The 25,917-nt window shown below is 39.1% G+C and overlaps 1 protein-coding gene across 7 annotated transcripts in view; it reads left to right on the plus strand.

Moving 5' to 3' along the window:
• Window positions 1–25,917, plus strand: part of RALGPS2 (Ral GEF with PH domain and SH3 binding motif 2) — a 135,872-nt gene that overhangs the window by 17,495 nt on the left and 92,460 nt on the right. For all 7 annotated transcript variants that reach the window (XM_040609964.1, XM_040609961.1, XM_040609960.1 and 4 more), the window contains 3 exons: window positions 10,148–10,279; window positions 13,878–13,985; window positions 23,850–23,900. In XM_040609964.1, the coding sequence (XP_040465898.1) occupies window positions 10,223–10,279; window positions 13,878–13,985; window positions 23,850–23,900 (216 nt within the window). In that variant the 5' untranslated portion in view covers window positions 10,148–10,222. The remainder of the gene's footprint in view (window positions 1–10,147; window positions 10,280–13,877; window positions 13,986–23,849; window positions 23,901–25,917) is intronic.

The raw sequence follows: 25,917 nt of genomic DNA on the forward strand, positions 1-25,917 counted from the left end.
CCTCTTGTTTGCAAACAAAACTGATAGAGACATGGCCATGTGGTGGGGGACTTGAAAAAGCCAATTTTGGAAAGGTTATAATCTTCTAGAACTTCCCAATTAATTAAAAGTATCTGGTTGTAATTTAAAGAATTTCTGTTTATTTTCTTTACCCTCTTTTACTGCTTATTCATGGAGATAAATAGCACTAGGTCCTGTTTTTCAAAAATGTCTCTAGGTTATGTTTTCTCCTGTTTTGTGTGTTTGGAGTGAGTAGGTTCCTCCTCTGGTTCCTGACAGAGCAAGCCTGGATTTCTTGTTCAGCTATTTGAAGAAATGCTGCTCAAACAGGCTGAACTGTTGGTAGGCTTGAATTCTGGAGAAGGAGACAGAGGAGGGCAAGACCTTATTATACTTAATGTGCTTTCTTTACTAAAATAATTTGGTTCTCTAATGCTTACCCTTTTGGTGTATGGGAGGAAAACCAAACTGTGCATAGTAACTTCAAATGTTGTCTGTTCTAACAGCAATTGTAAAATAGTAGCCAGATCCAAAGGAATAAAACGTTCTGCTGTACAGTGTTGTTTCCAAAGAACTACAAAACAGAATAGAAGCTTGTAGGCGATATCTGAAGAAAGAAACTCTGGGAACCTGATCATTTGTAAGCAGTATGTGAACAGAAACAATTTTTATGTTCTTGTATGGTTGGTTACTTTGTGAACCTACATTTTGCCTTTTAATGCTCAAACTCTGGTGGAGAGACCTTTTGTTAGAAAAAACCGAACCTCTTACAACCCCAGGCAAAACTTAAATAGCATGTACACATGTTCACATTTTTGGCTTATTCCATTTGTTGCCTGCAATAATATTTTCTTTCAGCTTGATTCATGCCTGCTTGGTGTCAGGGCCAGGGTCTGCTCCTGCTTGCAGCTGTGTACCAATGCTAGTGCTAAAAAAGTGCTTGTGTTACAGTATCCACTACTTAACTCTGGGCTATGAGTCAGTCCACTGAGCATAGCTGGCTTTTGAATGGTTGAAGTGAGAACGGTAAGGATCTCCTTCCTATTTGTGTGTAACTCATTTTAAAAACCTTTCATTTTAGGCTAAAACTTCTTTGCTGTTGTTGCAAGTGGATGACAAACTGAGCTAACAGTTTCATTTTTTGTAATAGGATTTGGTAAACAAGTAGCTTGTGCCCTGGAGAAGGATATTCTCTTGGATTTTTGAGGGTTTTTATCTCATCTGAGGAAAACTAAGCTACGAGTTGTACCAGGCCTTGAGATTAAAAAGGAGAGCACTGGGTAGTGGAGCACCACAAAGAAGGGTTCTTGGTAGCTGGAAACTGAGTAAGATATGAATGAGGCAGAGCCTGACTATGCATTACCTCAACATTACCTCTCTTTCTTTTCTCTCCCCTCAGCCCCCAAAGTCAGAGAATGAGGTGCGTAAAAGCAGAAATAAGATTATTTTATTGTTCAGAATGCAAGCACACACATGATTGTGAAAGTGCTCAGTGGGTAACGCAATCTTAAAAAAAAAATAATAATTTCACTTAATTGTTTATCCAGGTAAAGCCTTTTCTAGGGTAAGAGGAGAGAATCTAAATTAAGGACCATATTTAAATGAAGCTTTTATATATTTTTTTATTATTATTTTAAACTTCACTGTCAAACCTAATAGTTTTGTTTTGTGTGTTCCATTTGTTGCTGTTCTGTGGATTCTTATTTCATCTGTCTTGGAGCTTAAATAGCTGATACTACTGAGACTGTTGTGCAACAGATGCTTAGGGAAAGAGTGGATGTGTGACATAACTTTGAGTGGTTGAGTTCCATGAGTATAGAAGGGCTTTGAGTTTGCAGCAGGATTAATAAAACCAATGAAAAAAAGGAGTCTGTGTACCAGGTTAGCTATACGGCTCATGCAGGTACTATATGACACAATTTCTTTTCAGGAAGGAGTCCAGTATCAATTGAAGCAGCTATGTTTTTTTGCTTGAAGTACTGTTTTCTGGAAACTGTTCAAGAACCCAATTGCTGTATTCTGCTTTTGAGCATAATTTTACATCGTATTCATACTTCTGGTTTGTTCTTCTGATATTTAAACATGGCAAGTGTTTCATGCAAATTTCAGTTTGTCGGCATAAGCAAGCTGAGGTCTCCTGGTTTCCACTTCTGCAGTGGAGTCTTCAGAGAACCTGGAAGCCCTTCTCTGCATATGTTTTGTTCTAAAATCTTTTGGAAGCCAGGTGACCAGAACTGCATAGAGTACAGCATTCTAGTCTCTTGAAATGTCTTGCAGGTAGTATTTGTTCGTAACTAATGCAAATATCTTGATCTCACGTGGCTACTTCGTGCTTACGGTACTGGCAGTCACTTCCAACTGATGTGCTGAAATTCACGGCAGAAGTTTTACAGGGATCAACCCAAATAATCCTTTAATGATTGACTTTCATTTTTCATTCTTCTGTCCATCAGATAGTTTTATTTGTCCTGTGTTTTCCTGTATTTCCAAATGGTTTGTTTCTAATATTTGTACTGGTGTTGCATATTTAATAACTGTTATTAAACTCTTGCTACTCTAATTCCTCGATCTCTGTTTTTGTCATGTCTCTACCCCATGCATGTCACCTTCTAGTGTCTCTTATCTCAGGCTTCACTAGTGGCAGCTTATCAAATGCTTTGCCAAGATTCATATGTCTGACTGGAGATTTCGTAGTATGTGAAATTTTAGATCTGGGATTTGATTATCTTCAGTGATAAATTTCCTGCAGGAGGATGGGGTTATATTAAGTTGCTTGAGCTTTTATTTATCTCTGTTGTGGAAGTTTCTATTTTTATCAGCTTTTCTGTCTCTACATTACCTTTTAATATTATCATGCTTACTGAAAACTGAATTAAAGTATGTGTTAACGTGGCTTTAATTTTTATTTTTTTATTGCTGTGTACATACTATATTCTTATAGGGTAGTAACGTAGTTGGTTTGTTTCAGTAGGTCAAGTGTAAAAAGGAAGAATATAGTTTGGAAAGTGCAGTTTGGTTTGACTTGATGAAGTTTTCTTTTATAGTTGGATGAACATTCTTTGTCCTGTCACCTGTTCCTTGCTGACTTTCTGCTTAGTTGTGGGGCTTTTGTGTGTGTTGGTTTTTGTTTTGGTGTGGAGTGTGTGGTTTGTATTTCTCTTAATACTTTTTTTTCTAGTTTTTTTTTGGTTTGGTGTATTTTAGCAGTTATCTCTGCATTTGCCTTTTTAAGCTATAAGCTTTCTTACCGTCTTTAGATATGTTTCAAGCTGTTACCTATCTATACGTAGCTCCTACGGACTTTGAGAACTTCTAATGTGAAGTAAGTAATAAAGAACAGTAGTTTCTGGGGCCAAGAGAAGGAGGCCATGCATTTCTCTTTGTCAGGAGCATTAAAAGTCTGGCAGTCTGCTCCGACTACCTTCCACCACCCCACCACCCCACCCCGCCCAGTACATGTAATGACCCCTGTTATCACAGTGCAGCCTTCTGCTGCTTCCCAGATCTTCCTGTTGCAGGAGGGACAACACATTGCCTGGCAAATGAGTGATTTGTCTTTAGTATTGAGTAGTATGTGCCTTTGCTAACACAGTCCTGGTGCACACAGAACTTTGAGGCATGTCGGGGTGCAGGTGCACCAAACTGCAGGGAAGAACTGTATTATCAGCCCTTTCCCTGATGGCAGGTGGCATGAATACTTGTATATGGTGGTAGTTATAGTGCCTGCATGCCAGGGTACTTGGTCTTCCTTCCTTAGCCTTCCTTGGTGCCTGCGTGCCCCTGGGGCACCTTAAACCACTTCCAAAGAATTAACTTCAGTGAGCAGCAGCTTGTGTGCAGCTAGGGTCATACAGTGCTGCTGTATGGCAGAACGTCCAGAACTTCCACCTGCCAACTTGATGCAGACCAGTGAGAAGCATCTGTGCTGGGGGTTGGGTCAGCAGGATTTCCTGTGCCCCTACTTGCTCAAGGGGCAGTATGTTACCTAAGTGAGTCTCACAACATCAGTGTAGTGATCCTATGGGAAGTATAATCCATATTCTATTCTTCCAAAACCACAAAAAGTCAGACTAAAAGGTATTTCATAACTGTATGTCTTATGAAGATTAAGGGAAAAGTACCTGGAGAATATAGTAAAGTGGCAGTACCCTAACATTGCCGTATTTTTAGTATTGTTGGGTTTATTTTGGCCATATTGTTGTGACTCTTCAGCAGAGACATTTTACTTCAAACTTCCGAGAGGGGGAAGTGCACAGGAACCTAGTACACAAAAGCACAAGCATTTCTGGATGTTCTTCAAGTAAGGCAGGGATTATTGTGTGCAAAATGAGTAATTGTAATAGAGGCGTGCTCTTGTAGCCCTGTGTGGTAAGGAGCTATAGATTAATTGGCCTGTTTTGTATTTAAGAAGTTCTAGTCAAGGAACTGAAGTAGTTACACAAAGTACTTCCAGACGGAAGGATCCAATTTTGTGCATACTAGGCAAATGTGATAGTTGCTTGAAGAACTTGAATTTGTGTTTTATTGAAGCTTCTACCTTGTGTTCATTGTTTGAAAGAAATGTTAATTTAGAAAGTGCCAAGCAGTGCTGGAAAAAGTACACTGCTAACTAAGAATCAAAGGGCTCAGATCCAGAATTAGAATTTGGTCAGTGGTTCCAAGATTTCACTGAAGTGTCTTGAGGTCCTGGTATGGAATTAGTTGATTCTAGCTGGTTGATTCATGGTGGAGTGAAGATTCAGTGAAAGCCAGTATGTTTCTGTTCCTCATTCAGAAAGAAATATCTTTTTCTGTACTGTTTGTCAAAATACTACTGAGAATTTGCACAAGATCAGGAACTCATGTTGATTGTGTCTGGCACTGGTGGTTGGTGGTTTTTTGGTGGTTTTTTTTTGTTTCTACTGGTCTTTGGTCCCCAAAGTCTTTGGTAGTGACTCTGCATTTGTAGTTGATTATAATCCATGCAAGTCATTGCTGTTTTCTTCATGGGGATCTGTGACCAAATCAAATGACATTTTGTACTGACATTATGAATAAGAACAAAGAGGATATTGGTCATCATGACTCTTGAGCTATTCGTAAAAATGTACTGTGGCCGTGTTTCCCCAAAGCTTTTGTACTGTTCTGGACAGTAAGTTTTTAATTAATTTTATGGTAGTCTTTACTGTTTGTTCAGTGTATTTTTGGGATAGTGTTTGACCCAAGCTGAGACAAGAATATCCCTGGATTCTACTGTGGAACGGAGTCAGGCTTCGGTGTCCTGTTAGACACCTGTCAGATTCCAATACTCTCCAGCTAGGTTCTTTTTAAATATTCCACATGTGGAGGTTATAATGTTTAATATTAAACTTACTATTTGAAGACAGTTGATGTTGAAGAGGATTTCTGATTTAACAGAGCAATACAAAATATACTGAAATCACAATACAAATGCAAGTTAAACTTGGCACAATATAGCAACTGCAACATACAGTTCCAACAAATACCAACGTGATCCGCATTACTGGTTGCTAGAATATGCTTGCTGTCATGATGTTGGGCATCCCCAGTCACCAGGAAGGAGCATGTGGGTTGAAGCTGGCTCAAGCCTGATGATCTCTTTGGAATTCAGCTGTTAGTTAGTTTCTGTACTCTGTTAGGCTGAGCCATGTATTCAGTCCCCTGTCGTGGTTTGGCTAACTCGGGGAGACATTCACTTTGTTTAATGAGCTCAGGGAGAACCATTTACACCACTAGTTGATTCAGTCAACTGTAATATACTCAGTTGATCCGCTGAACTGACATAGCTGTTTATCTAAAACAAAGACCACTCTGTGGTCCCCTTTGTGCTGAAATAAAGTCAGCTTCTTTGCAACAGCTGCGGTCAGTTGCACCCTGCATTATTCCCTGAGCTTCATGGGCACATTGCCCTTGCTTGTCTTCACCAAGCTGCCTTCCATTTGGGGGTTTTATAGGTCAGTCACTGTAGTGGGATGATCATCTCATACAGCCGTGGGTGAATTTGCAGAAAAACTCAGACTCCCTGAAGATAGCAGACTCTGCTTAGTTGTGCTGGTTTTGGCTGGGGTAGAGTTAATTTTCTTCATAGCAGCTACTGTGAGGCTATGTTTTGGATTTGTGCTGAGAACAGTGCTGATAACACAGGGGTGTTTTTGTTACTGCTGGGCAGTGCTTACACAGAGCCAAGGCCTTTTCTGCATCTCACAGCACCCCACCAGCGGGTTGGCTGGGGAGGGGGACACACACGACACAGCTGGGACAGCTGACCCCAACTGCCAAAGCGATATTCCCTACCATATGACATCGTGCTCAGCATATAGACCTGGGGGAAGGAGGAGGAAGGGAGGACATTTGGAATGATGGTGTTTGCGTGCCCAAGTAACCATTACGCGTGATGGAGCCCGGCTTTCCTGGGGATGGCTGAACACCTGCCTGCCCATGGGCAGCTGTGAATGAACTCCTTGTTTTGCTTTACTTGTCTGTATGGCTCTTGCTGTATGTATTAAACTGTCCTTATTTCAATCGATGAGTTTTCTCACATTTACCCTTCCAGTCCTCTCCCCTGTCCCACCGTGGGGTGGTGGTGGGGAGTGAATGAGTGTGGAGCTTAGTTGCTGTCTGGGGTTAAACCATGATGTTGGACGTTTTATTCTTTGGGTATGGTGAATCTGCTTACCAGCATTTTTAGTTTGCTTTTTACTGTACGGTATGCATGGCATGAAGAGGTAGGAAGATACTGCATAGCGTGTCTGTGCTTCAGGTTGGCATAAATGCTGGCTTAAGTATTTTATGCATCATATAAAACACTTTCAATTTCACATCTAATGCATTTCTGAGCACAAAGGCATTTATTAAATTGAAGGGGAGAAACAGACTGGAAGTTCAAATTACTCAGTGTAATTCAGTTTTTGTAATTGGATATACAGGGCATGCAGTGAAAACTGACTCACTGTTGCAGTGTGGTGACAGTCATTTCACATCTCCAGCTATGCTGCTCTGAACAGCTCTGCTGTTGATCACTTATATTGCTGTTTACTAATCATTGTGGTGTTAAGCAGAAGGGTAGTATAGCAAGCAAATTATTTAATTATTCCAGTGTTAGGATTTTTTCAGTATTCATCTTAAAAGGATACATAGGTCAAAATTGTTGCTGTGACTTTTCATTGTTATGGGAGTGGTGATGTTCTCGTGCGTAATGCAGCTTTCAAAAGTACATTTTAAATATTGCAAGTTCTGGAACTTTCAAGTTGATAAATGCTAGCTTATAGCAGTTCAGTACTAATTCTGCTCCCTACTGTATCTCCACAAAGTGGGAAAAAGTATAAATGTATTCATATATATACTCTTGTAATGCAGCAATGTGCACAAATTTAACATTGTTTAGACAGCTTTGTTATAATACAAGCTGACTGGCAGATGTTATATTTTGTAATCTCTGTTTTTCTTTGCATGCAGGGCTTTTCTAAGTGATTTTCCACTTAGTAAAAAAAATAAATCCAACTTTTATGTGCTTCATGGGAGTCTCTTTTCCGCACAGTGGTGAATTTCAGCCCTACTTGACTAAGGGGCAGAATTCTCACAATTCTCATCCCAGTAACTGGGTAGAAAAGGAAAACTCGGATCAGTGTGAACTACCACTGTACCCTCCAGGTACAGTCCTCTGAGGTGGAAAGTCTATCACATAGTCATCAGGCTCTGAATGCAGACAGTGCCAGGTGTAAGTGCCTGCCTGGCTGCCGCTCAAGTGGGTGGGCAGATACAAACAAAACTCATAATAGCTTAGGAAACAGGTAGCAGCAGACTGGAGCTGTTACGTTAAGGGACCAAGGATAAGGCTTAAGATAGTGCATTAGCGAACACGGGGCAGGCAGGGAAGTTGCTAGGGCCTGTCTGGGTGCCTGTGGGTTATGTGGGACTAGTCATTAGGAAGTGGGGCTTTAACCCTGTTTATAGAGAAATCGGTTCACTCTTGTCATTGGAGGCTGCGCTGCCAACTCCATAGGCTTCTATGATATGTATAATTTCTTTTAAATAGCACCATCCAAATCCCTCCAAAAACCAAAGAAACACGGAAACAAACTTCAACTTTCACTTTTCTTTGACCAGAAACACTTTGTCCCCAATTCTCCCCCTTCTCACCCCCATTAGTATGGGGAAGGGGAAGGACTGAAGTATTTGTGAGAAGAGGGTCAAATACATAACCTTTAGTTTAAGATTGGCTTTGTATGATGCGATTACAGGCCAGGTGGTATGATGAAATTGTTCAAAGTGTGAAAATTCCTATGATTACATTGGTTACGAAAAGTACAAATTTTTAAAGGGTAGAGGGTTTTCTTCAGCAGAAAAGAGGATTAAATTAGGACAAGTGTACCTTCTTGAACATGAGGAAGGCCTGAAACTGATTTTGGAGATGTGATGTCTCTGTCCTCCACTGTCACTACATAAATGAAAATTATGACATGTCAGTTAGCTTTATTTCCTTGCTTTTCAGTTCAGTAAATAAGAAGGCTATAGGGAAGAGGCACTGGGGAGCTGAGCATTTGGAAATACTCCACATGAGACAGTCTGAAGGGTAATTGAGATAGGAAAGGACAGGACAGCAGTGACACTCACAAGCCAAAGATGAGGTATTTTTTCCTCCTTTGTATGTTCTATTAGTGTAATACTTACTATAAAAAAAATAAATCTAAGTGCAGTTAAGTGTATTTTTAGTGGAGGAAACAATCTTAATTATAGCATGTAGGCTGGGACTATAATGTTTAAGTGAAATGTAGTGTCTTCTGTCCTGTGAATGAGCCTATCATTAAAAAAACAAAACAAAACAAAACCAAAACAAAACAAGATAAGGTCAAATGTGAATGGTTGTTCTGAACTGCAGAAGTATGACTGAACACGGTTCAGGTGGGGACTATTAATACCCTAAAATATCTAGCAGCTATAGTGTTTGACTGAAATTTGCAGTGTGGCCCTTTCAGTTGCATCCTTTCTGTATTGCATTCCTACAAGGACACTTGAAAGTTACTGCCTTTTTTTTTTTAAATGATATTTTTTTGTTTAGATATTGCAGTTTCTTGCCTTCCAGGCTTGTTTACCTGACATATCTGGCTTAGGTCACTTGGAGATAGAAATTTTTGGATTACTGATTTTATTTCATTACTTAGAGGTCTTAAATATGAGATGCTGTATTGCTGTTTTGTTATGTGGCATTACTCGGTTTCCTGTCACTTACCTTCTCCGTTTATTTGCACAGTCTGTAATAGTTCTGAGTTAAAATTACAAACCTAAAGTGAATCTCATAAATAATAGCAACTTCGGAAACAGTCGCACTTGTTATAAACATAGACCTGTGAAAACTGATTTATAATAATTTTCACACTAGAGGGCACTAAGATCTCATGAAATTTAAGTCCAAAACAATTTTTACTCTCCCTCTAACACTGAGGTATTGGGTAGTCTTACTGTTGTTGTAGTGGATGCCAAAGCTTTCAATTTCTTTTGCAGTATTTTCTCTGTAGAAATGAGGAGTAATAGTATTCTTTCAAGAATAAACCTAGTGTGTGGAGTTTTCCCTTGTGTGGTTTGTTTTGCAGTTTGTTTTTTGGTGGTGTTTTGGGTTTTTTTTGCTAAACAATAATTTGGGTAATTTGTGGAGAAAAGCTTAAGTTCCGCTTGTACTCTTAAATTGCTTTTAATGCGGTAATTTTCTCTTGAAGCTGGTGAATAGACATATAAGAGGAAATCATTGAATAACTTCTTATAAAAGTTACTGATAGTTAACATTTGCACTATATTTTTTAAAAGTTGGTAATCAGGAAAAGAATCATATGTGTACTGATGTGCAGGCCTAACTTTAAGTTAGGGTTAATGCATACATTTACATATTGATACCTGGTATATGGAAAATAGCAGGGGAAAGCATATGAAAATCTATACAGCCAGTAAGTATTGGATTGCAATGGAACCTTCAGTTCTTTATGTAATTTTAAAGCTGGTAATCTCAGAATATATGTTTGAACTTAAATTTTGGACCTCAAAGAAGTGTAGCCATTTTGGAAGTAATATTTTTTTTTTGTCACAGAATTTAGATACTGAATTTTACTTAAAACTTGAAAAAAAATGGTTTGTGATGACTTTTTGCTCTTTGTAGGAATGGTTATTCAGTTGCCTTGGAGATGATCCTGCTGCTGTAAATGTAGGGGTGAAGATTAATGGTGTGGGCAGTATGGACCTAATGAACGGACAGTCAAGCAGTGTTAATATTGCAGCTACTGCTTCAGAGGTAAGGATTACAAAACTCAGTTAATGCATACTTAAGACTCTAAGTACTCACATTATTTAAAATGCACCGAAATGTAAGTTTTTCTTTTAACAGATCTAGTGTGGCAGGTTCTTGTTTTGTGTGTTGGTTTCATATGCCCCAGTTCAGATGTGAATAACTTAAAAGTTCTGACCTTTGCATACCAAAATAAAGCGTGAGCTAGCTTTTACAGCCTTGCTATTGCCAAAGCTGCCTTTTTTTGTGCTCTCTTCCATCGCATTTAGACAAGGCAGCTTTTCTTTTAAGTTTTAACAATAATAGACGCTCTTAGTGCGATAAGCTGGGCTGGCAAAGCCTGTGGGAAATGTTCTTTTCTTTGACAGGTACTTGTGTGCCTGTGTGTTGAGGGGAGGTCTGACACAGTAGCACAGGAGTAAGGTTGTTCCCATTGTCTCTCGGACTGTGGTATGGGTCCCCTCTGGCCCACCAAAGCTGCTGCCCTCCAGAAGTGAGCAGCTTGTGAGTTAAGAGAATGTGTATCAGCCGAGCAATGGGGATTGGTCTCCTATGCTCATGCCTCTTATTTTGAAGTTAATCTGGTTAACCATTTTTCATCTTACTACTTAAAGAAAAAGAAGGGGCAGGGTGAAGTTGGTACCAGAGTTTTTGAGCTCTTTTTGCTAGGATCATGTGAGGAGCTGTTGAGAGTTGTGACTGATTCCTAAATTCTTAGCAATGTTGGAGAGTTTGCAGGACCTCTTTGGTTTGGAGGGTTTTTTTTCCAGACCTCTTGCAGATCACTCCCTCTTCAAGTTTTTGTTGGGTTTGGGTTGGTTTTTTTCCTGTTAATGCCTCATAGTACTGAGGTGAAGGGAACTGAAAATCTGCCTTCAGTGTATGTTGAGTGATCTTCCCAGATGCATTGTGTGTTGTCATTAGGGTGACTGAATATATGCTTTGGCTTGTACAGATGTACAATGGGAGACAGTTACTTTATTGCTGATGCATATTATTTTAATTGCTTTTGTTACAGTGTGAAACATGTTTTTTTTGGCAAGGTGGATTTCAGTTTGTCTTTTAAAAAAAAAAAAAAAAAAAAGACATGATATTCAAGAACCCTACAAAGGTGGTAGTGATGAGAGCCACAACGTCCTGAACACGGTTGCCTTTGTAAATGAATCTTTGATCCTTACCAAAGATAGTTGTTTTACTTACATATTTACACAAGTATTTCAATAGCAGAGCTGCATGTGTGCTGTGCACTTGCATGTGCATATGGAAATGGAAAGTACCACAAACAAGGTGAAAGGAAGATTGGAGTGTTGTGTTATCAAAAGGGTAAAAATCATTTCCAGCACAATTTCACAAGCATTGTCAAGATTTAAACAAGAAAGCTGACATCACAAGACTATTATTTGTTTTTATACAGATGCTTGTACTTCCCTTATTGATTGTTGTATTATGAATCATTGACTGACCATTTGTTGGCATACAACTGAAAAGATTTCTTGGAAGAAAGCTCTCTTTTTTTTTCTTTTTTCTTTTTTTTTTACTCAGCAAGATAGTCTTGAATGTTTACATGATGTCTGATAAATTCGAGTAAAAGTGGTATTTTTTTGTTTCTTTCTTGACTGGGAGGAGGAAGGACTCGTAACTGAAATGTTTCACTATGTTGGTTACTGAAAATGCCAGCCTGGTTTGGAGATTTTGGTGGGTGGTGTTTTCAAAATCAGGTTTTTCAGAGAGAGATGGTACTGTTAGAAGAACTTAACTAAACCAGACATGATTATCAAATTAGCATGTATGTTATTTATGTGTCTTCATAACAAAAGTGCTTAAAAATGGACAAGAGTTTATTTCAGCTGGCTGAATTCTTAAGGAGTTTGAGTGTTGTTGTTTCGGTGATTGGGAAGCTGAAGGCAAAATACATAGTGTAGCCGTAAAATACTGCCTTGGGTAGCTTTTTAGGAGAAGACATTAGCACAGTAGAGCTATTAACATCAGTGACCATGTGCTGTCTTTCCTCCTGCGTTGGCATCAGCAGACATGATGCAGATGTTAGTTGAAAAGTGCAGTCTAACAGTGCTGAAATCTGGCTTCCACCAGAAGCGATCTGGTGAAGCAGTCACTCCTGAAGGTGTTCTGGTTGTGATCCATACCCATGGTTTTGAAAACTTTCAACATTAGCAGTAAAATTACACAGACTGTCAGCAACTGCCTTTATGTGGGCAAAAGTCTAATCTTTTCAGCTTTCTGAGAGCCATCCCCAGTGACGGTGATGAGGATAGAGCTTGAGGATACATTGGTGATCGACATAAAGACTAGGCAGGTCTTTGTCTTCAGTGTGTTCTGCCATAGCTGAGCTGGAGCTCCCAGCCATGGTGAGAACAAGCTCTGTGCACCAATACTCATTTTCTTTCTCTCAAGTCTCCGAACAAAGCATTCGCAGGACTGTTACGGGAGCTCTGTTGGCACTTAGGTCGAGGCTATGCTCTTGCTGAAGCATGCAGGTGCCACTCTGTGCTTCAGGCAAATGTACTGTTTGATGAAGAAGCAAACATCTGAATTTGGTGCAGTCACTGGCTGTAGTATCTGTGGTTCTTCATGATTTTGCCCACATGTCTTGTCTTATTTCTTACTTTTTAGTTGAGAGTTTGCTTTGTACCAGGTTTCTGAAAGTGAGAAGAAACCAAGCAAGAAACATGCATAGCCTTTCGGGTCTTCAGAGGAGAGCGTGGGGCAGCAAAGTCATTGCATGCTGTATGAATATTTCTGGAATAGGTGTGCCCGTGGTTCAGGTGTGAAGCATACATCTAGATGTGACATCTCAGTCTCCGTTGGGTAAAACCCTTCTTGCTTGTGATGGTGGACCAGAATCTAGTTTTGCATCCATACACTAGAGGAAGTGATTACACCTAACACAGTTACATTGTTTTCATTTGTTTCATGTGAAAACAATACATGAAACATACGAAACCAGTATGTAGTGTTAATTTCATACAAAGTGTTAATTTTTTGAGTCCTATTTGTGTTTTGCAGGGAATCTAAATCTTTATGTTGCAGATAAAGATTCAGAGAATAATATTCTAAGATCCAGTATTTGCAAATGTGAATTACTAGCATTTACCAAAAAAAGCAACTAAAATGGTTTATACCAAGTGTCTTCAACAGGAACAGATCTGTAGCTCACAATGTAATTTTTAAGTTTTAATACTTCTGAGAGAAACAGGAAGAGATAGATACTGTTCTTTGTTAACTATTCCTTTGGGATTGACCTTGACTTTTTCCTCACCATAGTGGTATTTTTCCTGTTTCAAATTGTGTGACTGTATTGTTATTATTAACTTTCCCATCAACAAAATCAGAATTATGTGTTGAAATGTAACTGTTCTGTTTTGAGGAACAACTCTGAAATCCATTGAAGTCAATTTGAGAGTCTCTGGTTTTAGCTGTCTTTGTCAGGAGAAGGTATGTCCTCCGAGTGACTTTTAATGGATAATTTGCCCGATAGTAAAATTGTGTGAACAGTGATGTTTGAACAGAAATTTTGCTTTTGGGAGTGCAGAAACAGAAGAGGAGAGAACCAAAATGTCATTACTGGTTCTGTTTGTTTCTGCAGAAGAGTAGCAGCTCTGAATCCTTGAGTGACAAAGGTTCAGCTGAACTGAAGAAGAGCTTTGATGCAGTGGTATTTGATGTCCTAAAGGTTACACCAGAAGAATATGCGGTAAGCAATTCCAGTAATTTTTTACTCTGTGTGTGAATCTTCTTGGCAACTTTTCCTCTGCTTCTCCATTTTTATATGTTTTTAGCCTAACTTCTGTCATCCATGAATTTCAAAAATGGATCTTGCGCTATAGTTCTTCATTGTCTATGTTCTGTTTAATGCTATGTGATCTTTTTTGAGCTATGCCATCCAGGCATTTTTCACACTGTTATATGTAACATAGACCAAAGATTCTTGAATCCATATGATGAAGCTTAATTCTGACATGCGTATTTTAGTTGCAAGAATGTATTAGGTCTCTGCTTGTTTTTTTCTGGGGGTGTTCTAGTTGTTCACTCTGTTAATTCTTACATCTAGGAAGTTTTTTCTTCTTTTGGGTGCAATGGTACAGAAAAATGAGTTGGATATCCTGCAGAACCAAAAACAAATCAGTAAAGATGTTTAACCAAAACATTGAGTGATTTATTTATTTTTATGCTACTTTTAGAGGTTAAGATGACAGATGGTCCTTCTAAGTGATTCAGATATGTTACTAGAAAGATTGCTAGCAAGCTACAATTCAAGTTACAAGATTTGTGATGAGTTGTCCTGGGGAGATGATCAATACGTGGTAGAATGCATCACAAAACATTCCCATTAAGTTTGTTCTATTTTTTAATCATTAACTTTTTCAGTGAATTGTTAATGGATAAATTGATTTTAATGAGGACACTGAAAATTTAAAGCATCTGGAGTATAAACTTATACATTAAATTCTTTTTGAATAGTTAATGGGATTTATTTCTGACTGAGGTTCAGGCCTCTTACTGGTTCTGTTGTCAGGAACAGCTGGGCAATGAATCACGACTTTTCATGGGAAGATGTTTTTGAGGCTGGATATTCTTTCAATTTTATCCTAATGATTTCTGTACATAAAGGAAATATAAATGGTTAGGAGTTTGGGGCTAGGGGCATGAATTTGAAGCGGAGTTAAGCACATAGGCCAGAAGGAATTCCTTTGAATGGCTTGGCTTTTTAGCCAGTTGTGGATGCTGTTGAGCAGCAGAGTAGATCACTTAGTCTCTGTGGAGTTGCTGTCACTCACTTGGACAGCAAAATACACAAAGGTGCTTGGTCTTGTATTGCATTTCATAACCCTTTTTCTCTGCTGTCCTCTGCTGTCTAATCCTTCATCTTTCATGTGTAGAAATCTTTTACTTTCGTGGGTGTTGCCTACTTAAACCTTGGTTAGATAAAAATCTTTATTAAAATCTGGTGTTTTTACTGTTTTCATATTATGCTTCAAACTGTGTGGAGTTCCACTCACAAAGAGGAATCATTTAGTTAAACATCTCACATTAGGATTACAAATGTGTGGTTGTATTTTTGGTTTATACTACCTGGTATAACTTTGCAGTTTTCTCAATTCCCCAAAAGAAAGCACCTTTACTCTTAGCCTTCTCCCTTTTAAAGTGTCCAGTTCTTCAAATTGGGCTTCATTTACTGTAAATGGACTAAAGTGGCTTACAGATAGAATTCTGAACAATTGAGCAAAATTACTAGTAGTCAGTGTTCAGCCCTTTGGCAAGGTTATAATTAATTTAATTTCTTTTTCAATGTTTATATACACAGCTTTAAGTTTGTCATTAATGTTTGTTTCCCCAGGCAAGTTCATCTGCTTTTATAGTAGGGCTTGCTTGCTTTGAATGCTGTCTTCTACCATTCCTGCTGAAGGTTATAGAAATAAGTAAATTTACCGAATACCTAGGTACCTTGGAGGAGAAAATACCTTTAAGCCTTATGCTTGTTTTTATTTTATTGTCCATTTCCTTATTCTTCCTGGGTTTAGTCCTGCCATTACAGGGAAGTATAAAATCTTAACTTGGATTTCAGTTTAATGTGAAGACTACCAGAGTGATGCAGTAGGGCCAGGCTTTTGAGCATACTGGCACAGATGAGAAGGCAAAATGATGTTGGTAAGGTTTTCATTATAATACCGGGTATGCACTGCTGCCACTGGACATGGATATGCTACCAACTGCTATTTCAAAGTATGAGAAAACTTCTAGTTTAGTGATAGCTCTTGTGAAATATATGCAGAGCAGACTGCGGACATCTGTGATGTAGTGAAGGCTGAGTGAATCAGTACTGTGCTTTATTTTTTTTTTATGTGGGAAACTGAGGAAATAATTTGTGGGCTGTGTACCTTATTCATGGAGAGAAAAAATAATGTGATGAAGCCAGTAAAACAGCAATAAATGCAAGTTGCTACACAAGAGCTAGTTAGACAGTTGTCTAATTAATAGGAAACTTTGGCTTGAATGAAAAAGGATTCCAGTCATAAGTAGCACAAAGGTGGGAGTTAACTGATACAGTCAACATTGTCATTGGTAAGTTTTATCCTGTACCTTGTATGATAAGTTGCATTTTGATCAAAAACAGGTCACTGCACAGATGTAACAATTACAACTATGCTGCAGGAAGAAGAGCAAAACTCTGAAAGATAATAAGTTTGAGAGATCACTGGAAATAAGATTAATACTAGTGGTTTCAGTACCAGTATGAAACACACAGATGTGTTTTGAGTTCCCACTGTGTTAGAGATACTGTTATTTAAAAAATCTGTTTAGTCAGTTAGTGGGTAAGAGACAAGTTGGACTACAAAATCTATTGCTTGTAATCCTGTATTTTCAAGAAGCTGTTTACCAGGCCAAAGAGAAGCCCAAGTGTAAATATTTTTGGTGATTTTATTTCCATGTTCTTCCCTTTGGCAGTCATCTAGCACTGTCCTTAATGCTCAGCTGGTGTGCCATTTCATGGAATGGTCCTTTGTTCAGTCTTGTACTAACTTTCTAGCCAAAGTATGCTAGCCCTTCAAGGGGTCTAGCTTGAGTAGTGACGGAAATTATTATTGCAATAGACATGTAATAGTCCAGTTATACTGTTGTTACCAGCCAGGTGCTCTTTGTAAGGTTGAAGGCTGCTTTAGAAGGGCCCAAGTTACAGCTGAAATAGGTGAGATCTTCAGGTGTAGTTGCTGCTGTTGCAAATTTATAGTTTGCTTTATCCCTCTGCAGCTTACATCCCCTGGAAACCATTTCTGTATTGATTGCCTGAACTTTTCATAGATTTTGGGGAAAAAGAATCCCATTCAATGAGTATGAAGTAGGACATGTTTGTTTTCTCCTAAGGGTTCTACAGGCTGCTTTCTAGCTGTAACTAGTAAGGAGACTGTCTCTGTTTTAAATATCTGCTTTTAGGCTGATCACTGCTTGGTTCTTTATTAAACGGCTAAAAGCCACAAAACAAGTCGGTGCCAGGATTACCCACTGGTGTCTGGCCCTGCCGATGGAGCCGTTGTGTGTGTGCAGGGTAGGCACCGCGGCAGTGAATGCTGTCCATTTTCGTCGAAGGGAGAAGTGTGGTTTCAAGCGTACAGGGCACAATTTGTGGGGGAGGGATATGTTAATGGTGCAGTGGCAGTAGAAAGCGGGGGCTGCTGAGACTGAAAGAAAAAAGGAAAATGCTTGGGGACATGAGGTCCAAATTAAGATGTTGGCGAACCTCAGGTTGAAGAAATATTTATTTTCTGCTTTACAGTAAATTCTTATTCCTTAGACTGCTACTGTTTAATTATTTGACTGTTTATTACTTTTTGACTTGCTTTTCCATTTTATATTTCAACTTAGCCACAGTGGTGTAAATATTTGAGGTAGAATTAAGGGAAGCGCAGCTGTATAAATCCATTGCTTTTTTTTCCACCAGGTTATCTAAGAAGGATTCTTTATTCTTTGCCCTAGTCTCTGAAAGTGCTATGAAGTAAGCTCACACTTTACGTGTATGTTTATTTCTTTTTTATTCCAGTTAAGCTTTGTCAAATGGATGTTGGAAAAAAGAATATTGCTTATTTTGGAAACAATACACAAATAAAGCTTATTTTAAAAACATTCAGACAAAACAAGGAATTTTTCTCAGCTGCATTCTTACGACAGTTAAATATCAAGCTATCTATATCTGAAGAAAGAGCATGAGAAGTGTGTTTTGTAAAGGAAGCAGGTCCCAAGAGTTTTGGAACCACATTGTGTGTGCAATAAAAGTGCAGAAATAGGTTTTGAGGTGTGTGGGGTTCAAACAACTCATTTTTTGCCCCTTCAAATAGAACAAAAATAACTTTAACTGGCCCAGGGTTTCCCCAGGAGAACTTTCTCTTGTGTGGGACTCTGGCAGATTCACAGTCCCCTCTGCGAGTTCCTGCGTGGCTACTGGTGTGAGCTGTGCTACGCAGTTCCTGGCAGTAATGTTGGTTTTGGCCTCTCCAGAGGCTGGTTGTCAGTGGATTTAGGGAGTTTGAGGCAAGTCTGTCTGCTGCATCTGAGAGCAGTTTGAATAAAGTGAAGTACTGGGCCCTGGGAGCTTTTGATGAAAAAGGACTTCTGCTTGTATGTGTTCCTGTTCACTTTATTTTACAGAAGAATATTACAGAACAAGTATGTTCCCAATGAGAGCAAGAAGAAGCAACTTTATTATAGCGTGTGGAGGCACTATTAATGATAAAAATTTTGGAGTGGAGTTTGCGAGAAAAAAGTAGAATTTCAACACAGGAACTTTAATCCCCCAGCGTTCGTTTTGGACAGCAGAATTATTCTCCTACTGATGCAGTGCTTAACAGAGACTTAGCTATTTTTTCAGTGAGGAAAAGTATTCTGGCAGCCCAGAGAGACAGTGCTAAGCCAAGTTGGAAGGCTTAAATATAATTCCTTCTAAAAATTCAGATTAAGGAACAATTTATGAAGTGCTGCTTGAACCAACATGGCTTCAAGGAAAATCAGATTATGGCAGTGTTCTTCAACAACCAAAATGTAGACGTTTGATTTTTTTTCATCTCAGACAGAAACTTAGTTTTTCCTTTCACACTGATGGTCTCTGTCCAGGAGCAATATGGGAAGTACAGTGTCCTTACAGTAGGTACGTGGATGGCAGGAAAATTTGTAGTACAGCAAGTAGCCTGATAGAAAGAACTCATGCCTGGGGAGGTCTAGGGGCTAGAAAGGTGGGATTGTACCCCATATCAAATGTGAAGTTTCACATAGGAGTGTGGGGAGGACTCAATGCAGTGGTGTTAACTGCAGCTAGGAGTTCCTAAGTTCAGGTTTTTATGGAAGAAGGGTAATCCGTATGTATTCAGAGAAACCAGAAAGAATTAGAGAATATTTTACAATTTAATTTCATTGAGCTTCTCCATATTCCTCAAAGAAGCAACATACTGAAATGTAGTTCTTCATCATCTGGATGTAAAAGTTTTGGCCTGACAGATCTCCTTGAGAGAAGGGTAAATCTCTTTATATGTATACAAGGCGGTGTGGTAATAATTTTAGGGTTTTGAAGTACTTAATTGTTAACAAGTCCAACATCTCAGCAGCCAGGAGAGCTAAAGTATTTTTAAATTTGCCTGTTGGGGACTTTCCCCAGGCAGCGTCTTTCTACTACATGCAAAAGCTGCCACGGCTGTGCAGGGGCAGCAGAATTACCTTCCAACCGCACTGCCTGTGTGTGAATTGCAAGGTGATCATTTGCTGTGCTTAAAGGTTGGTTTTCTCTTGTAATGTTCTTCAGGTGGTTGATAATTGGGAAATATGTTTTTAATGTATAACTAATATACCTCTTCTAATCATTCTAGAATTGTTATGTAGGAGATCTAAGGCAAACATAAACACAAAACTTTCGTTCACCAGTGAAGCACTTTAATATATAAATGAACTTGATAGACATATTGCTTGTGGAAATGCAGAAGATACTGAGTTTTCCTATCTTTGTGTAATCAGAATGCTTATTTAACTGATAAGTAGGAATAAGTTTACGCTTTTCTATTACACATGTAATTCCATTTTTTTTTAAGTATCTATGCAGCTGACAACTCAAAAACAAGACAGGTTATGGTTGGCTTGCTTCATGTAACAAATCGATGTGCACACTCACAATTTTTTGTTTGAATATTGAATGTTAAATTACATTTAGGAGAAGGTGCTATCCAGGAATTTGTATTGGCTGGGCTAAGGAGCTGGAATGAGAAAATTTTGCCTTAGCAGTGAGCAAGCACCTTTTTTTACCTTTTAAGGGTAAAAATTCACTTACGTGTTAGACTTAAAATATGAGTAAGTGAATGTTTAAAAAGTTCTGTTTTGTCAAAAGTTATTTTTAAACTCTTATGTGAGGTACTGCAAACTCAAATGGCTTTTTATCCGTCAGTTTAGGTATTCAGCTGTCAGTTACTTGCCGCTTGAATTGTGAACAATTTTTTAAGTGCTTGGAACTCTTAATGGAAATTGCAAGCTCTTTTAAGAAAGGAACCTCCATAAGGGATGTTTCTTGAACAAGAGGTAATGTGATACAGTGTTACTGAAGATTTTAGTGAAAGCAGCAAGAGATATAAACCAAACAAGCTAAAACCAAAAAAAAATCAGCCTAATATCAATGTGATACTAGAAGAAAGAATTTTCTGTTGAATTTTTTTGTTTCAAACTGGCTTTTTCAAATACTGTAACGTACTTAACAGCAATTTCAAATCTTTTTAGTAATAAACATTAATCTCTAACTTCAGGATTCATGTGTTTTTCAAATGTTAATATACCCATTTAATGTCACCATTTATCAAAATAAATGCGTAATTTAAAATGAATTCTGTTGTGAAGTTATAATGGTCTTTGTTTCATTGGCGTTGGGTGTTGATCTTGTCTTAAAGTAATTATTTGCTTAGGAGTCACTACTGAAGCAATTAATAGTCTAACGTAGCTAAGGCAGTTCAGGTTGATTAAGAGGACAATTCTGGAGGGCTGGGAAGAAAGGCAACATATTTTTAAGCATTCTCTCTTCTTTGCGAACAATGAATCTGTTTTCTGGCTCACTTGTATTGTACTGTTGTAATCTTGTAGTATATGCAATGAAATGTGAATAACCATTTAAAAGCCTGGGTCTTTTGTTAAGATGTTTTCATATACCCTATATTCAAATTCTATTCAAGTGCCCATTCCTCTGTTTTCACCTTCCCCAACCCAACCAATTTTCTAATTCATTTCCCTTATTGAGAAGCATAGTGATACATTCCATCAGCCACATATTTAGCAGAGAAACAGGAGACTAGAGATTGAGTTCTATGGCTGGTTTTTCAGGACTAGGTTCTTTACCTTGGAAATCAAAAGGAAGAATTAACTCTTGCTGTAATGCGTGGCTGTTCTATGGTCAGGATTCGATCAGGTTAGAAAAAGGAATCCATGCTTTCCTTCTGTCCCTTTGTCTCCTGAGTGTTCTCTGCAGGTAAGAAAGTGTAATTCCTTGATGTTTGCGCCTGCACAGCCATGGGTACGTGGTTAGATGATTTACAGAACTGGGATGTATTTGCTCTTTCTTAGTGAGCGGGAAGTTTAGAAATACCACACACACCTAAGGTATCAGGCAAGTTTGGCCCACACAGTAGTACACACTTTCTGTGCAGTACTTAGGTAAGTGCTGCCTTCGTAGGGAAGCCCTTTTCTCGGGCATTCTGAATTTATAATCTTAAAGTTTTAAGGAAGATTTAGAAACAAGTAAATGAAATGGTTCCTCAGCTCCTTTTAGGATAAATGTTTTCTGAAAGTGTCTCGATTATTAGCTTCAAGACCATTCTAACTGTAGAAATCAGACTAGAAAAATCTAATAAAACTTTAAAACATAGAATCATTTAGGTTGGAAAAAAGTTTAAGACCATGGAGTCCAGCCGTTAGCCCAGACTGCCAAGCCCACCACTAACCCATGTCCCCAAGTGCCACATCTGCACATCTTTCAAATACCTCCAGGGGTGGTGACTCTGCCACCTCCCTGGGCAGCCTGTTCCAGTGCCTGACCACCCTTTCAGTGAAGACATTTTTCCCAATACCCCATCTAAACCTGCTCTGGCACAGCTTGAGGCTGTTTTCTGTTGTCCTGGTACTCGTTAAATGGGAGAAGAGACCGACCCCCACCTGGCTGCACCCTCCTGTCAGGCAGCTGTAGGGAGCGATAAGGTCCCCCCTGAGCCCCCTCCTCTCCAGGCTGACCCCACCCCCCCCCCAGCTCCCCCAGCCTGGTGCCCCGGCCCCAGCCCCTGCCCGGCTCTGGACACGCTCCAGCCCCTCAATGTCCCTCTTGTCGTGAGGGGCCCGACACTGACCCCAGGGTTCGAGGTGCCGCCTCCCCAGTGCCGAGTGCGGGGGCCGGTCACAGCCCCGCTCCTGCTGGCCACGCTGTTTCTGGTACAAGCCAGGACGCTGTTGGCCTTCTTGGCCACCTGGGCACACTGCTGGCTCACGTTCGGCCGGTGGTCGCCCAGCACCCCCAGCCCCTTTCCCCCCAGGCGGTTTCCCAGCCCCTCTGCCCCCAGCCCGTAGCGCTGCGTGGGGCTGGTGTGACCCACCTGCAGGACCCGGCACTGAGCCCTGTTGAACCTCATCCAGCTGGCCTGGGCCCATCGATTCAGCCTCTCCGGGTCCCTCTGCAGAGCCTGCTGCCCTCAAGCAGATCAACACTTCTGCCCAGCTTGGTGTTGTCTGCAAACATCATTGTTTGGAAGAAGGAGCAACCAATTAAAGCAGAGCCCAGGAAAGAAAGTTTGTAAAAAGGAAATACATAAAAGGCTTGTCACTTCTATGATGTTGTACTACAAAATACCAGATGATTGTGTCCAATATGTTGGTTACAGAAACTGGGACTGATTTATACAGTTTTTTGTGGTCATGCTTGATTGCCAAAATACCCATCTGAAAATAGATGTGGAGGTCAAGGAGATGTGCTACAAAATGTAGATTTGATCGTCTTTGGCAAGACACATCACTTCTTGTTAGAGCAGGTGCAAAGAGATGCTTTCTTGAAAGTAGATCATCCTAGTTAATTTTTTTCTGCAAGGTTGTCTTTATCTGAGAAGCTATTCTGCTATCCAGCAATGGCATTCGATGGCAGTTGCAATTTGTGAGAGTCACAAACATGTCAGTGTATATATACAGCAGAGTGTATAAATGGTGGAAACACTGTTTTCAAGGAAATGGGAATAAAGCTGTGCAGCTCACATCTGAGAAAATCAAACGAGGTCCTTGGATTCTTTGTTAAAAGGGTATTTGTGATACCTAACTCAGATGGCACTGGTATTTCTGGGCTACCTACATACTCTTTGAAAGAGATGGTCTCTTTTTTTTTTTTTCTTTTTTTTATTCATAGCTAGGCAGCAATCCTAAATTGTACACTTAAAATAGGGCTCTGTGAATGTGTTTCAAAATGCAAAACCTGGTGTTTGGCTCTGTGATTTCCCCTTTATCTTTTCCGAAGCTAAACAGATATCCCAGGCATGAGAATGTACTTCCTGATTCTGACTTGCTGGCCATGAGATGGGCTGTATTTAATTTTAAGTGTTGCTGTGCAACTGAACAATTACTTAGCTTAATTATTCAAATGTGGTTCAAGTGTTGATTGAAAAATTTTAGGGGTGTTTCAATAGAATTGTGTAACACCTAGACTGAGACTCAGTTTGAAGAGAAACTGTCCTTGAGCAACTAAAGTTAGTTTCTTATATTCTTGGATAGCTTCTTATATTGTGTTTCTGAGTTCAAGCTCTGACTTGCATATGTAACTGCAGGATTATGCTCCCGAGAATAATTTATCATAATTCGTTTATTTTACTAAATGTGAAGTTTAGAGCGCTTTATCCTCTGTTTTTGCAGAACAGTTTTGTGGTAGGAGCCGAAACCTCTGAAATTAGCTACAAAATGAAAGTCAAATAATGAAAAGAAATCAGAACAAATACAGTTCTCATGCAGCATAGCAACTTAATGGAATACAAGTTTAATTTTAAACGTAATTTATGATTTTTTTTTCTAATTTCAGGGTCAGATAACACTAATGGATGTCCCCGTATTCAAAGCAATTCAGCCAGAGGTAAGTGGTTTATTGGGTTTGTTTTCAGATTTACATGAAGAAAAGTTATGCCACTGTATAAATTCTGGAATTGCAACGTTGTCCCAGTTCATATAGCTCCAAAGCAGATGGTTTTTGTTACGCAAAACTATCTGGAACTAATAGTTAGTTTGGGGATTGAAGTATTGATATTTAAATATGTTCAGCTACTGCCAGAGATGAATTATCTGGGTTTTAATGTTTCTGAATTATAAACATCTTGATTTGATTACTCTGATCATAACGTTTTAGGTTTCAGCTCCTGATACCTCATGCCATACCTCGTACTGTCTTCAGTTTCCCTAACTGATTCGTATCTTTTTTGGAAAAAGAAAAATGGCTGTAATGACATCGTGTATTTAAAATGAGTGTGATCTGTGGATATATTGGGATAATCATGATTTGTGTCTTCTGTTTTATGTAAAATGCCATATTACTTTCTGATTGCAACCTGACTTGAACTGATGTTTTTAGAATCTTCTGTGACGATAATAGATGATTAATTTGTTTATTCTTATTTCTGCATTATTAGCATTTTCCTGTGGGCGTTGTTTTGCACTTTGAAGGTTTATTGTCCACTTCATCAATAGTGTGTAAGCCTTTTTCAGCTCATCAGTCACCTTTAGGCTATCATATGCTATTTTATTGGTAGCAGGCATTTGTTGTGTCCCTGTTGTGGCACACTGAAGAATGTTTTGTATCCAGTGCAGAAACCTGCTGAATCTCTTGGCTGTGATTGTTGATTTCATCATTTGTGTACCCACAAATTTTTTGAAGGCTTCCTTTTGATCTGTACTTGAAAATGTTGTGATGATGTAGCTTTCATGATTTCAGCAAGCTATTTCCCAACCCATGTGGATTTGTGTGGGTCTTTTGGTTGTTTTTTTTCTCTAAAATCCTTCAAAGAGGCTCCCATTTGATCTCTCTGGCTTCCTCCCCCCGCCCTCCCCAGGTATCCTTAGAGTTTTTTTGATGGAATATGTTTATCCTGATCTTCTAATAGGTTCAATCTCTTTTTTTTTAAAAAAAAAGCTGTTTGAAAACTTTAAAGCATTTTACCCTTTTATCTGATTCTTCTAAACACTTTCCTGATATGTGTTTGTCAACTTTTTCTAATGTTAAACGTTACTGCTGTGTCGGGTTCACCCTGCTCCCGAATGTTGAATACACTCTTGAGTGTTCTTATGCAGTGCCTCGTATCTAGCTAGTCTGAGCTTCAAGGTACTGAGTAGTGAAAAATCAGAACACTGATTTAACTAGTTAGAGCTTTGCGTAATGATCCGTTAATAAAGAAAGTCCGCTGCTTGAACTTGATGGTAGTTTACTCTTTGCAGTCTGCTTCCAGCACTGCACAGGATGAGCAGTCAGCTGTGTAACAACCACAAGGAAGCAAGCAAGCAAGGAAGTTAGACATAGTGGCAGTGATCCAGTACTCCATACCTCATAATTTATTGTTCTTCTTATGCTGCCTCTTGTATCTCAGATTCTGTTGTGTGAGCAGACCTACAGTAAGTCTCTGGGAGATAAGAAGAAATGCCAAGAAAGTACATGTAATTTTGTTGGCTGTTCTAACCCATTATTGTAAACTGTAAAAGAGAAAAGCAGAATAAAATAATGAACCGTACCCCAAAAAATCCCAGCTGTGAGAGAGCAGGTGACTATCTCTATAAAGTAATTCCTTTTAAGAAATCTGTATTTACTGCATATGTAGAATTTATGTGATGTCTCCACTGGAAAATACCCATATGAGGAGGAAGAGTAGCTGTTTTGACACTTCAAGTGTTTGTACAAAAACAGTTGACAGCACAGACAGCCTGCAAGTATTACCTGTCCATCAGTGCTGCTTCACAGGTAGACAGAGGTCTGTCGTCTTGTATCTGATGTGCCTCTGAATTGTCTTAATCCTCTATGGAAAAGGGAATACAGATTAACTCTCAGGTCAGAAGAAGCTAGACACATGAAATGCTTTCCTCTCTGTTTTGCAGATGGGGAAAACCAA

This window comes from Falco naumanni, chromosome 11 (genome assembly GCF_017639655.2).
Source record: "Falco naumanni isolate bFalNau1 chromosome 11, bFalNau1.pat, whole genome shotgun sequence".
NCBI classification, from domain to species: Eukaryota; Metazoa; Chordata; class Aves; order Falconiformes; family Falconidae; genus Falco; species Falco naumanni.